This window comes from Aethalodelphis obliquidens, unplaced genomic scaffold (genome assembly GCF_003676395.1).
Source record: "Aethalodelphis obliquidens isolate GAN/ISIS:26980383/991018 unplaced genomic scaffold, ASM367639v1 scaffold4, whole genome shotgun sequence".
Taxonomy (NCBI): domain Eukaryota; kingdom Metazoa; phylum Chordata; class Mammalia; order Artiodactyla; family Delphinidae; genus Aethalodelphis; species Aethalodelphis obliquidens.
The window spans coordinates 74,303,665-74,317,343 of record NW_020837948.1 but is presented as its reverse complement, the minus strand read 5'-3'; the positions used below and the strand labels follow the sequence as shown (position 1 = coordinate 74,317,343).

At 34.9% G+C, this 13,679-nt stretch overlaps 1 protein-coding gene across 2 annotated transcripts in view; it reads right to left on the bottom strand.

The window, feature by feature from the left end:
* Positions 1–408: 408 nt before the first annotated feature.
* IL6ST (interleukin 6 cytokine family signal transducer) overlaps positions 409–13,679 on the bottom strand; it is a 50,050-nt gene continuing 36,779 nt past the window's right edge. For both annotated transcript variants that reach the window (XM_027101092.1, XM_027101093.1), the window contains 3 exons: positions 9,982–10,078; positions 6,221–6,302; positions 409–5,375 (listed from right to left, as the gene is read on the bottom strand). In XM_027101092.1, the coding sequence (XP_026956893.1) occupies positions 4,638–5,375; positions 6,221–6,302; positions 9,982–10,078 (917 nt within the window). In that variant the 3' untranslated portion in view covers positions 409–4,637. The remainder of the gene's footprint in view (positions 5,376–6,220; positions 6,303–9,981; positions 10,079–13,679) is intronic.

Sequence of the window (13,679 nt, the reverse complement as noted above, 5' to 3'; positions counted from 1 at the left end):
ACCTCAGGGGGCAGCAGTGGGATGCTATGGGTCAACCCGCTTCGCGCCTCACTGTGACAAGACTCTAGTAGAGTGTGGGCACAGCACCTCTGTACTTGGTTGGTCCCCTGGCAACCCAGTTAAAAAATATCCATTGGGAGGTAAGATGCTGGGATTCCAGAAATCATCTCAGTAAATCCAGAAAAATGGTAAATGAATTTGCCACCTCCAAGTCTGTATTTATTAAGGCCGAGATAGGGTATTGATTTTCTTCTAAACCCTATCCATTATGCTAAATGAGCATTTAAAAAGCCACAGAACCCTCAAAAAGCACCTAGTTTACACAAAGGCCCAACACCAGTAATGATAAATACTGTTACCTTAAACATTATGTTTAATGACATCTGGTAGTGACCACACCCAGAAGAAAACTGAGTTAAGAATTTATTAAATTTACTTAAAGGATGCGAGCTGATATATAAGAGAACATTTAGAGTTATGTCAACATAAAAACAATAGCTGTGGTTACAAGTTGCACATGCAATTCACTGTGCAAAAGTGAAAATACATACAATAGTCTTTCTAGACAAGCCTTCTATATGAAGTTAGATTAGGTCGGGGTAGAAGAGCAAGTGAACTTAAAAGGATTGCACTTACAATTAAATGGGGCATAGGGTATAAATAGGAGACATACCTAATGCTACTCACTGTACTGTAGTACTAGCAAATTGCACACTTATTTTTAGAGTATATATATATAGAGAGAGACTAAGACTAAAGAATTTTCAAATATCCACCTTTAAACTATCCCTTTATTTCTGACACATCACATTTTGATATTCATGTAACAGCATCTGAAGCATGTAGTTATCATTCTCAAAGCTTATGTTTAAGGGATAAAAGGTCTGTAACATCTATCACCATTGGCCTTAAATTCATTTTCATCATGATCTATCAACTTTAAAGAACTGTGTAATGAAGTTTAACCCGTTTTAAGGAACTGACTACAAAAAGCCTTATTAAAAAATTTAGAAATAGGTAACAAAAGAGCTCATCCAGAGCTGCCTTTTTATTTTTAATGCAATGTATATTAGAATATCGTGGGAATACACATACAAGTAGTATATACAATGAAAAAAAATAGATTAACCCCAAAGATATTACATTTAGCTTTGGAAAGTTTTGTTTTGACATACATCTAAATTCTGTTTATAAATAGCCTGAAAAGGAACGGCTACCAAGGACCAGTTTATAGAATTTGGCTGTAAGTTTGCTAGTTTAAAATTTCTTAAACCTAAATATCTTGCCATTTTATGGCTTCATATTCTTTTAATTTACAAAAGTGCAAAGAAATTTTTAAACTAATCTTACCTGGGCAATAGAATCTAACATGACCTCCAACAGAAAGCTATCCCAATATTTTTAAACAATTGAACTTTAAGTTTTATGTAGCTTATTATTTTGACACTTTACCCATTTCAACAAAAAAACTACTGAAACAGAAATGTATGGTATAGAAATTTGTTCCTAACACCAAAGAGAGGAGGAGGTTGGTGTGGAATATAACGGAATAGACTAGGAAGAGTTCTCCTACTTAATTTATAGTTGGTCAGTACATGCCAGTTAACAGAAATATTTTAGGGAATTCTACTATATTGTTATTCTATTTCTAAATTTATGTCATGATTTTAACTAAACTACGTGAGTAGAAAAAAGACATCTTTTAAATTTGATTTCTATTTATAGTGCTATTTTAGATGTTCCACTTTAAATTTGACTTTTCATAAATATATGTTTTAAAAGTATATTTCAACTTCATTAACCCTTAACTTCACAATAAACTAGGGTCTTGGATGACTTCGTGTGTAAAAAAAAAATCTCTATCAAAGAAAAAGGTTGAAATTAAACAAACAACTAGGCACAGAACAGATGTGAACACAAAACATGTGAATGATTCTGCTTTTTCCCTTGCTTCTGGTCACATGTTGGGTATGTTCCCTAGTGCTGAATGATCCATGTTAAAAAAGAATTAAACTTTTAGATTTTAGTGGGTTTGAAGTCTGATAGTTTTCCAACAGTTATTTAGCCTCATGCCTTTATGAAGGATGAGGGTAGGATACCAAAGACACCAGTAACAATCAAATTACAATAACAACACATGTAACATATGCTTATTATTTTTTTAGTCTTACAAGAGGGCAACTGCATCAAATTTTTGGATACTATATATTTAATGAGTAGTTTATCCACTATCTTAAACATAGTCTAATTTTCACATAAATTAACTGGATTTGTTTCTGGGCCTACCTAAAATATAATTTACATATATCAAGACAGATTATTCTAAGACATGCCTTATGAAAGTAATTTTGTACTTAAGTTTCATGATTGCTTTTCTTTTTGGGGGCAAAGATGTATATTACATAAATATATTTATTTCCTGAATGAATTTTTGCACAGTAACTATATCCATTTAATATGCCTAAAGTGCTTTTGTGGCTGGGGGGCATTCACTCACTGCACCATGTTCTACACAAGTTTCAACATACAAATTTGCTTATATGATGTTCTTTCTTAAATAACTATTTGTTCTGATTCCCAGAGATCATGAGTTCACATTTTATAACTGCCCACCTCCCATGTACAATCTCCACACTAAAATGTTCTCCACAACACTGCTATTTGTTAGGAGGAAGGTTAGAGCTAAACATGGTTATAACAACATGACTACTTATTTTGAGGAAATGAAAAATGTAACAGATATAAATTTGTTGACATTTAGCAAGATAAATCCTGTCCTGATTTGGACCAGCCTTTGATAACCAACTTAAATGGTGGTAATGCTTATTACCTTGTAGTGTGTAGTGTGTGTGAGTTTGGGGTCTCTCTGTTCCAACCTGACCTGTCTGTGCCTAATTTTCCTCATCTACTACTGATTCTGACATTCTACCTATCTCATGTTGGTTTTGCCTAAAGTAGAACAGGATATATCAGAATAAAGCATCTGCTCTGTCTCGCAAAGACCATATATGAGAAAGAACTCTGAAAAGTATCAGGCAAGAATACAAGGGATAAAGCATAACAGCAAGTCTAATGCGAACAATATTGAGACAGTAATGAGTCGAATTACATCTCAACTGTAAATGTGTACTAATTTTTCTCAGCCTTTTATTCTTCAGTAACCTCTACGAACTATTTTAAGTTGGCTTGGTTTCTGTAAATTAAATATGACAGAAAAACAACACAAACTTACTTGACAGCAGTAGTCAACCACATGACAATTTCTTCTTACTTACTCAGCTCCTAGTTTTTAGCCCCTGCCTCCTCGTCAAACGTGGTGGGTAGGGAATAACATAAATGCGAAAGTGAGTTTAGTGCTAAACTCTGGAAGCCCAACTCACTTTTCCCCTGAAGAACAGAACATGTGGGAAAAGGTTTAAAATATTCCTAAATCATCACGTAGAACTAAGTTCCACCTACCTCAGAACAGGCAGACATTAAAATACTCTCTCTTCATTAAGTGCCTCTACAATAAGGATATTTGCTAACTGCGAGATTTCCTAAGATCAATATGTACATTTTTGGGGTGGTGCTTTGTTTGTTTTGGTGAGTATTGCCCAAGTCTTCTAACTTATTAGTCTGCTTCAAACACCTACTAGAAAGAAAGAAAAAACTCAGTCTTGGCCTACTTAAAACACAAAGCATATTAAATCAAAACACATTTTAAGGTGAAGACATACTGTATAAAGTGCCTCATCAACCAAATTCTCTGACGTCTTAACAAGAAGGGTCAATAATGTTTATATACATGTACAGAAAAGTGTTAACAATTTAAGCCTTTATAAATGGCAAAGGATTTTTTAAATGTTTAAGATAGTTCGTCACATTCATTCCTAGCTCTTATCTGGACCCTCTGCTGAGTTTGTGAAATGGATCTTCGGACGTTGTCAATAGTGATAGAAAGCAAATGTTTGAAAATTTACTTAACTGTCTAATATTAAAAAATTAATATTTTTAGTTTGCCAAGTTAAAACTCCAGAATTCCTTTTCTCCAGTAACTGGCAGCATCATTACCAATGGACGAGAACTAATATTTTCTATGTTGGTATGATTATAAATGAGCCCAATTTTTTTTTTTTTTTTGTCAGACAACAAAAGCTGGGCTCATATTAGTTGTACCATCTGGACTCTTTTTAAATTATGTTGTCACTTGAAGTAGAGGGTCTAGATCTTGCTCCCCCAATTTTTATGCTAATTCTCCCCAAGATTTGATATTTGATGACTATTCTCGTTAAAATCAGTATAGCTGTGCTCACTAAGTTTACCACTGCTTTTAATTTAAATACCCTCTGTTTTCTAGATAGCAAAACCAAAAGTTTCACTTTATAAATTTCAGACAAGCTTTGTTTTTCTTCAGTGCAAACATCCTGAAACAGCACAAAGTCATTCAGCTATTTGGAGGATGAAGTCAGTTTATGTAGTGCTTTAAGTCAAATCCCAGATATTCTGGAATGGAAACAGCCCACAAGGGAGGACAGTACCTTCTTGTCCTTAAGGGCAAATGATCATCTTCAGTGAGTGAAGATCTGAAATCACAGATAAAATACTTTTAGCTTTACTTTACAGGTACTTCCAAAGTTGTAACAGGAGTTAGTCCGTCACTGAGGCATGTAGCCACCTCGTCTTACAGTCTGTGGTAAGTAACTTTTAGGCATTCCTTCATCAATTGTAGCCTCCATCCCAACTGTTTCAAATCTCTCTACTTGTCCTTCGATGCCTGGACCAAAAGCATCTGCTGCAGGAACTTCCTGAAACATTTTCATCTGCCCAGATCCATAGGGCTGTGAAATATGATCTGAAATCTGTTGCTGTTTAAGTCTAACAAAATCTCCTTCATTGACTGATGAAACTTGCTTTGACCTTTCAAAATGCGAAATATCTGGACTGGTTTCATGTTGACTGCAGTTCTGTTTGAAATACTGTTGCCTGGGCAAAATGCTGTCACTGCCATCTACATTATCTACCAGCTGTAGATCTTCTGGCCGTTCTTCAGAATCTAACAAGGGCTGGGTGGACTCGGATCTTGAGAAGACTTGGACCGATGGCACCTGGTGTCTGTAGCCACTATGTACCACAGTGGAATACTGGACAGTACTCGAAGTGTTCTGTGCAGATTCATTTTCATCACTGCTAGAAATGCTTGGCCTAGAAGATGACATGCATGAAGACCCTCCAATACCACTGCTGTGTCCTTCAGTATTAATTTTTTCCTTCTTGAATAGGTCCAATGATTTTAGATCTTCTGGGAAAGGCTTTTTGTCATTTGCTTCTATTTCCACAACACTTACATCAGTGAAATTGCCATCTGGATACATTTGATCTTTTGAATTAAAATGCTAAGAAAGAGAGAAAATGAATTATTACCTATGGTGCATGTTCATTTAGAAACTCTGAAATAATTACATATGACATATTAGTTAAAGCCACAGAGTAATGAATCTCTGAAACTTCTCAGTAGCTTTTAATGGTGCAGAGATAATCTATATCACTAATTAAATCACGTGAATCACGGATATTGTGAAATGATTCTAAAAAGTATGAATTAGACTGTATTTCCTCAGAATTCTAAGTCAATATTGTTGGTGTTACATTTTGATAAACTTAAAGGTCTAGAAATAAAATTTCATATTTCATGCCTAGTCTGGGCAGCCTAGGATTAATTGGATAGAAAAATGAGGAAAACATTAAATCAAACTCAAATGACTGAAGTTTCATAGGATATACATGTCAATCTGCTAATCTAAAATTAAAGGACTGTCAGAAGATAATAAGTACAAATCATTCCCCCTTTAGGGACGTTCAAGGAATTTACTGTAGGTTTCCAGAAGCCATTTAATCATGTTAAAATGGTAGATTTAAAATTTTATTTTAATATATAATCTAAAATGCTTGCCTTACAACAGAGTTATCACACAGCAGCATTAAAACATAGGTTTTCAACTTACAAGTTCAATCAAATATTTTTAATGTATACTAAATAGAATTGGGAATATAAGGACAAATATGCTATGGTGATAATAAACTCCTAGAATACGTATTATTTTAAATTTTGACTAAAATTCTCATTTATGTACTATTTTCATCTACTTTTCGATTCAGTCTGATTATCTTTTGCTTGAACTCTACAATATATCCTAATATGCTTGTGTATTACAAGTAAGTCAGAAATATTTTATCTTACCCTTGGAGGTGTGTGAGGTGACCACTGGGCAATATGACTCTTTGAAGGATCTGGAACATTAGGCCAGATGTGTTTTTTAATTCTGGAGAGAAAAGAAATATCGCATATGTAGAACCACATGTAATAAACAATGAATAGTCCCTATTTCTAAACATTATTTTCCAAGAATCTTAAGAATCAAACCAATTAAATAAACAAAAAATACCTACTGTATCCCAAAGCTAACAAAAACATTATTTTTCTTGTAACCAATAGAAAAAGAAATACTGTTGAAAATGCATAAGGATCTTTATCCTTAAAGAAAAACTGTTTGTTTATAAGACTAAAGCTGGTAATCAGTATTCAATTTTTAAAAATCTCTGAAATTAAATCCTGCAATAAAAACCACTTAAAGGGCTTCCCTGGTGGTGCAGCGGTTATGAATCTGCCTGCCAATGCAGGGGACACGGGTTCGAGCCCTGGTCTGAGAAGATCCCACATGCTGTGGAGCAACTAAGTCGGTGTGCCACAACCACAGAGCCTGTGCTCTAGAGCCCACGAGCCACAACTACTGAGCCCGCGTGCCACAACGACTGAAGTCTGTGCGCCTAGAGCCCATGCTCCACAACAAGAGAAGCGACCACAATGAGAAGTCCATGCATTGCAACGAAGAGTAGCCCCTGCTCGCAACTAGAGAAAGCCTGTGCGCAGCAACGAAGACCCAACGCAGCCAAAAATAAATAAAATAAATAAATTAAAACAAACAAACAACAACAATAACACTTAAAAACTTTAGCCAGGGTCACAAAAAATTGTGGTATACCTTCTCTCCCCAAAACAAAACCCCAAAAATGTTCAATTTTCACATTGGTACAAGATAAATTTGATTTTTCACAAGGAAGAAAAGGCTAACAATGAATTCAGGATATCCCCCATCATAAAAAATCTATTTAAATATGTTTACCTTAATACAGTCCCTAGCCCAACATTAGAGGTCCATAGTGTACACAGGTACACAGGAAATGAGTCATCTTGAGAATAAGTTCAAATAAAGATGAGTAATAAGATCCTAACAGACTGTCCTGCAGGAACAACTATGAAATCTGGACATAATATAAAAAGCAATAACGTTAACAACCTAAATTAACTGACCAACCAAAAAAAAAAAATGGATGAATCCCTTGTAAGACACCAATTACCAAAACAGACTGAAAAAGAAAACTTCAATAGCCCTATACTTGTAAGAAATTCAATTTTTAATTAAAAACCTCCCCACAAAGAAAACAGCAGGCCCAGATGGCTTCATTTGTGAATTCTATCAAACATTTAAAGAGGAAATAATACCAGCCCTACACACTCTCCCAGAAAATAGAGGTAATATGTCCTGAGGCCATTCATTTTATGAGATAATTAGTATTACCCTGAGTCCAAAACTACACAATGACACCACAAAAAGGACAAACCAATATCACTCATGAACATAAAAATGCAAAAATTAACACACCGAATCTAGCAAAATCCAAGGGATGCAAGGTGTAACACCTGAAAATCAATGAATAAAATTCATATTTATGAAAGGAGAAAAATCATAAGCTCATCTCAACAGATGCAGAAAAAGCGTTTGACAAAATTCAATATCCATTCATGACAAAAACTCTTAGCAAAACATAAATATAAGAACTTCCTCAACTTACAGCTAATATAACATGCAATGGTGTAGACGGAACGTTTTTTCGCCTAAGATTGGGAATAATGGGAAGATGTTGGCTCTTACTTCTATTCAACATAGTACTGAAGGTCTTAGCCAGTACAATGATGAAAAGAACTAAAAGTATAAAGACTGGAATCTTTACTTGCAGGCAGCATGACTGTGCATGTTGAAAATCCAAAAAGTGACTAAATTAATTTATGAAGATCTCAGTATACAAGACCAATATATTTACAAGATCAATTGCACTTTTCAATATACTAGCAATGAACAATTAGAAAGTAAAAAATTTGAAATTCTATTTATAATAGCACACAGAAAAAAAAACAGGAAGGAATAAATTTAACATAAGATGTGCAAGGCCTGAAAACTACAAAACATTGCAAAAGGAACCAAGATAAGTATAGAGATATACCACATTCACGTACTGAAAGATTGATCTGACTCATGAACATGTGAACTCATGTTCAGATTGCCTTTTACCCTAAACTGATGGACAGATTCAATAAAATTCCAATAAAAATTCTAACAGATTTTTAAAGGAAAGTTATAAGCTGATATTAAAATTTATATGAAAAGGCAAAGAACCTAGCAAAAATAATTTTGAAAAAAAATATTGGAGGAATTCTACCACCTGGTCTCAAAACTTACTATAGAGCTATAATAAATCAAGACCACGTGTTATCAGGATGAATAGACATATAGAACAATGGAACAGGATTGAGAGTCCACAAATAGATCCAGACTTATATGGATAATTGATTTTGGCAAGATAATTCAATAGGAAAAGATAGCCTTTTCAATAAATGATGCTGGGAATGACTAGATATCTATGGAAAAAAACTTTGACCCTGACTTCACAACAATGCACAAAAATTTATTCTAAATAGATCACAGCACAGAGCTAAAATGATTAAACTTCTAGAGGAAAATATAGGAAAACATATTTGTGACACTGGGTTAGGCAAAGATTTCTTAAACAGGACATAAAAAGCAAGAACCATTAAAAAAAAAAACCCTGATAAAATGGACTTGATCAAAATTAAACTTTTGCTTTTCTAAAGTCACAGTTAAGAGAATAAAAAGGCAAGCCACAGTTCAGAATTTGCAAAACATATATTTGACAAAAAGTTTGTAACCAGATATATAAAGAACTCTTAAACCTCAATATTTACAAGACAAATCACCCAATTTAAAAATGGGCAAAAGATTTCAAAAGACACACCACAAAAGAAGATGTATAGGTAGCACATGAAAAGATCTATTACTAGTTATCATGGAAACAGAAGTTACAACCACAATGAGATAGCACTACAAACCCAGGAGAAAGAATAGCTAAAATTAAAAACCTTGTCAGTACCAAGAATTGAGGATGATATGAAACAAAGGGAACGCTCACATTGCTCTTGGGAATACAAGATGGTACAAACACTTTGGAAAACAGTTTGACAGCTTCTTATAAAGTTAAATATGCACTTACTGTATGACCCAGCAATCTCACTACTAAGTATTTACTCAAGATAAATGATAATATATCGTCACACAAAGATCTGTATGTGAATGTTCATAACAACACATATATATTTTAGCTATTCATCATAGCCAAAAATCAAAGAAACAACCTAAACTTTCATAATAGGTGTACAGGTAAACAAATTTTGATATCTCTATACTATAGAATACTATTCAGCAATAAAAAGAAAAATACTAATTTATGCAACATGGATGAATCTCAAAAATATGTCAAGTGAAAGACATCAAACACAAAAAATTACATGTTGTTTGATTCCATATATGTGAAATCCCAGAAAAGGTAAAACTGCAACCAGAGAAAGTAGATCAGTGATTGCTGCGGCCAGGGGCTGAGGGAGAGGACACAGTACAAAGCAGAATGAAGAAACTTTTTAGAGTGATGGAAATGTTCTCTATCTTGAGTGTGGTGGTAGTTATACATCTATATACAGTTACAAAAATTCATTAAACTGTACACTTAAGATGGATGAATTTCATTGTATGTAAATTATAGATCAATAGAAGTGGGGGAAAAGGCAAAATTATGAATATGGGTACTTACAGGTCTCGCTTATTAAAGCAGAATAATACTCCCAAAAGGGTTGTCAATAGGAATGCTAAGCAAACAGGTACAACAATAGCTTCAATTTCTCCTTGAGCTAAAGAAAAAGAAAGGGGAAAGAAAGAAAATAACTGTTGACACATATGCTAAAGAGAAATTATGCAACTTCCCAACCAGATTACTGTTGAAAAGATGAAATGCCATCCTAATATTTTTTTACAACCTTTTCAAACTTAAAGGTGTTTCTCTCCCCCCTCCCTTCCTCCTTGGTAAATCATATCCTAGCTACTTACACCTTACACAGTAACCTGACCACATAGTATGCATAAAATATATGTTGGCTGGGGGAATAAATTGATTAGTTCAGTTTATTGGATAGATAATCTATCTACCTGGTAAGAGCTTTCAAACCTATTTATTATATTTACGGTCTGCACTCAGCAGAATCTTAGCAAAAGCTTATCTCTGAGTTCTAGAACTAATGGGTAGAATTGGAAAAGTTTTTTCTTTTTTAAAATTAATTAATTTTGGGCTGCGATGGGTCTTTGTTGTTGCGTGCTGGCTTTCTCTAGCTGCTGTGAGCGGGGGCTGCTCTTTGTTGTGGTGCGCAGGCTTCTCATTGTGGTGCCTTCTCCTGTTGCAGAGCACGGGCTCTAGGCATGCGGGCTTCAGTAGTTGGGGCACACGGGCTCTAGAGCGCAGGCTCAGTAGTTGTGGCGCACGGGCTTCGCTGCTCCGCAGCATGTGGGATCTTCCTGGACCAGGGATCGAACCTGTGTCCCCTGCATTGGCAGGTGGATTCTTAACCACTGCGCCACCAGGGAAGTCCCTGGAAAAGCTTTAAACAATCTCAATAATTGCACTATAAATGTAATCTTCTATAAAGAATAAAAATGTAAAATTCAGGCAAAATTTTTAATAGTTATTTACTATTTTCAAAAAGATGATAAATCTAACATAGGGCTAAGAATTTTAGGAGAATCTTAACAGGCACAAGGAGTGGCAGAAGTAGGAATAATATCTAAAACGCAGCAAGCCTGAGATTCCTAAATACCACATGAATCCCTATCTGCAATCAAAACTACAATGAGGGGTCACCTCACGCCGGTCAGAATGGCCATTATCAAAAATCTAGAAACAGTAAATGCTGGACAGGGTGTGGTGAAAAGGGAACCCTCCTGAACTGTTGGTGGGAATGTAAATTGATACAACCAATATGGAAAACAGTATGGGGGTTCCTTAAAAAACTAAAAATAGAACTACCATATGACCCAGCAATCCCACTACTGGACATATACCCTGAGAAAACTGTAATTGAAAAAGAGACACGTACCACAATGTTCACTGCAGCACTATTTACAATAGCCAAGACATGGAACCAACCTAAATGTCCACTGACAGATGAATGGATAAAGAAGATGTGGCACATATATACAATGGAATATTACTCAGCCATAAAAAGAAATGAAACTGAGTTATTTGTAGTGAGGTGGATGGACCTAGAGGCTGTCATACAGAGTGAAATAAGTCAGAAAGAGAAAAACAAATACTGTATGCCAATGCATATATATGGAATCTTAAAAAAAAATGGTACTGATAAACCTAGTTGCACAGCAGGAATAAAGAGGTAGACATAGAAAGTGGATTTGAGGACATGGGGTGGGAGGGCGAAGCTGGGGTGAAGTGAGAGTAGCATCGACATATATACACTACTGAACGTAAAATAGTTGGCTGGTGGGAAGCAGCCGCATAGCACAGGGAGATCAGCTCAGTGCTCTGCAATGACCTAAAGGGGTGGGATAGGGAGGAGGGGAGGGAGGCTCAAGAGGGAGGGGATATGGGGACAAGTATATGCATGTGGCTGATTCGTTTTGTTGTGCAACAGAAACTAACACAGTATTGTGAAGCAATTATACTGCAATAAAGATGTATAAAAAAATAAAAGAGGACTTATTAATCAAATGAATCACTAATTGGGACAATTTATATTAGAAATTTTTTTAATGATTTACCTATGGTTGTTTCTGGTTAACTCCTCCAGCCCCCTGTAACTAGTCTTTTACAGGAAAAAGTAGTATGAAAGTAGTACTACAGTAATACAGTATTCACTTAGTCTTATCTTTCCACCACACGCATCCCTTTGTAAGTAACTTTACCTCCTACAAAGCATGATAGGAACCAAGAAATCAGATAAAGTCTCAGGAATAAACTATAGGTTGGAAAATATTAATTCCTGAATGCTAAGATTCTCATACATATGCCAAATCAAATTCAGGAAGATCCTCTCCTTTATTGGTGCTGAACTTCTGCTTACTATGTTTTCATGCCTTGGGCCTTTGCTCATGCTGAACTAAGATGCCTTCTTCTTCCTATCTGTCCACATCTTAACTTCAAGGCTCAAGTATTGTCTTCCCCACAAAATCTTCAAAGGTAAAACTCCCCACTTCAGATATCTTTAAATTTCTGCTCTATTTACTATCTACATGGCTCAAATGTCTCTCTGTTTTGTTTACTTGTACCATATTTCTTCAACTAAGCTATATGGTCCTTGGGAGCAAATTCCATGCCATGTGAAGTAGCCATAATGAATCCATACAACAATAGGCCAGAGGAAAAAGCAGATGATGAAGTAATAAGTATGATTTCGTTTTTGGAAAAAAATGTATGCACAGAAAAGACTAGAAGGATATATAAATATGTTGAGATTATTTTGGATGAGGGATCAGGGGTGATTTTTCTTCCTCTTTGTATTTTACTGTATAGTCTAAATTCCTTATAATGAACACTATTTTTATAATCAGGATAATATTTTTAAAGTTTATTATTACTATTTTTTAAAGATCATGGCACAAAGTTTTATTTCAAATATTACAGGTATCCCCCCACTTTTGGAAAGTTCACATTATGCCACTTCACTTTCAGGAAAGACCTACATCAGTATAGTACAAGCTTTTTTCATAAATTACATTAATGCCTGTTTTTGCTAACAGAAATAAATTTATGAAAAAAGCTTGTTAGCGTACTAACATAGGTCTTTTGTGAAAGTGAAGTGGCATAATGTGAACTTTCCAAAAGTGGGGAATACTCTTTGCTCTATACCACTTTGGCTTATGAAAGGTTTCATAGGAATGCTCTACTTTTGGATGGTGGGGGAAACCTGTATTTGTTACATATATATTCTACAAAACATGTCACCACAAATCTTATCCCATAGCCTATATTTATTATTGGCCATCACAGCAAAGCTCAGGATCTTTTAATATCCATCTTATGTAGTCACTTATCTACTTATTTGCTCTCTCAGCACAATGAGGAATATGGTTGAATGATTTATTTATTTATATGATAAACAGCTTATTATTTATCACTCACTGTCTTGGTGCTTGGGTGTGGGTGTTACAAATACAATTACAATAAAATAAGGTAATTTCTATAATGATTCAAAATGTAGTAGATACAGGAAAGAATGCAGTTTAAGTCTGCTTTAGGGAGGCTACAGGAATAGCCAAAACAAGAAAAGGTAGAGGGCCACATACTGGGAAAAGACAAAAAGGTGGGGAAAATGACAAGAAGTTTAGGGTCAAAGAAAGAGATTATGAAAGCACATGCACAAGCAGTAATTAGAAGGCATGATCTACTGGACCTGATACTTGGTTTATGTAAGTGAAAAAGATATGAAGAAACTTACTACAATTGCA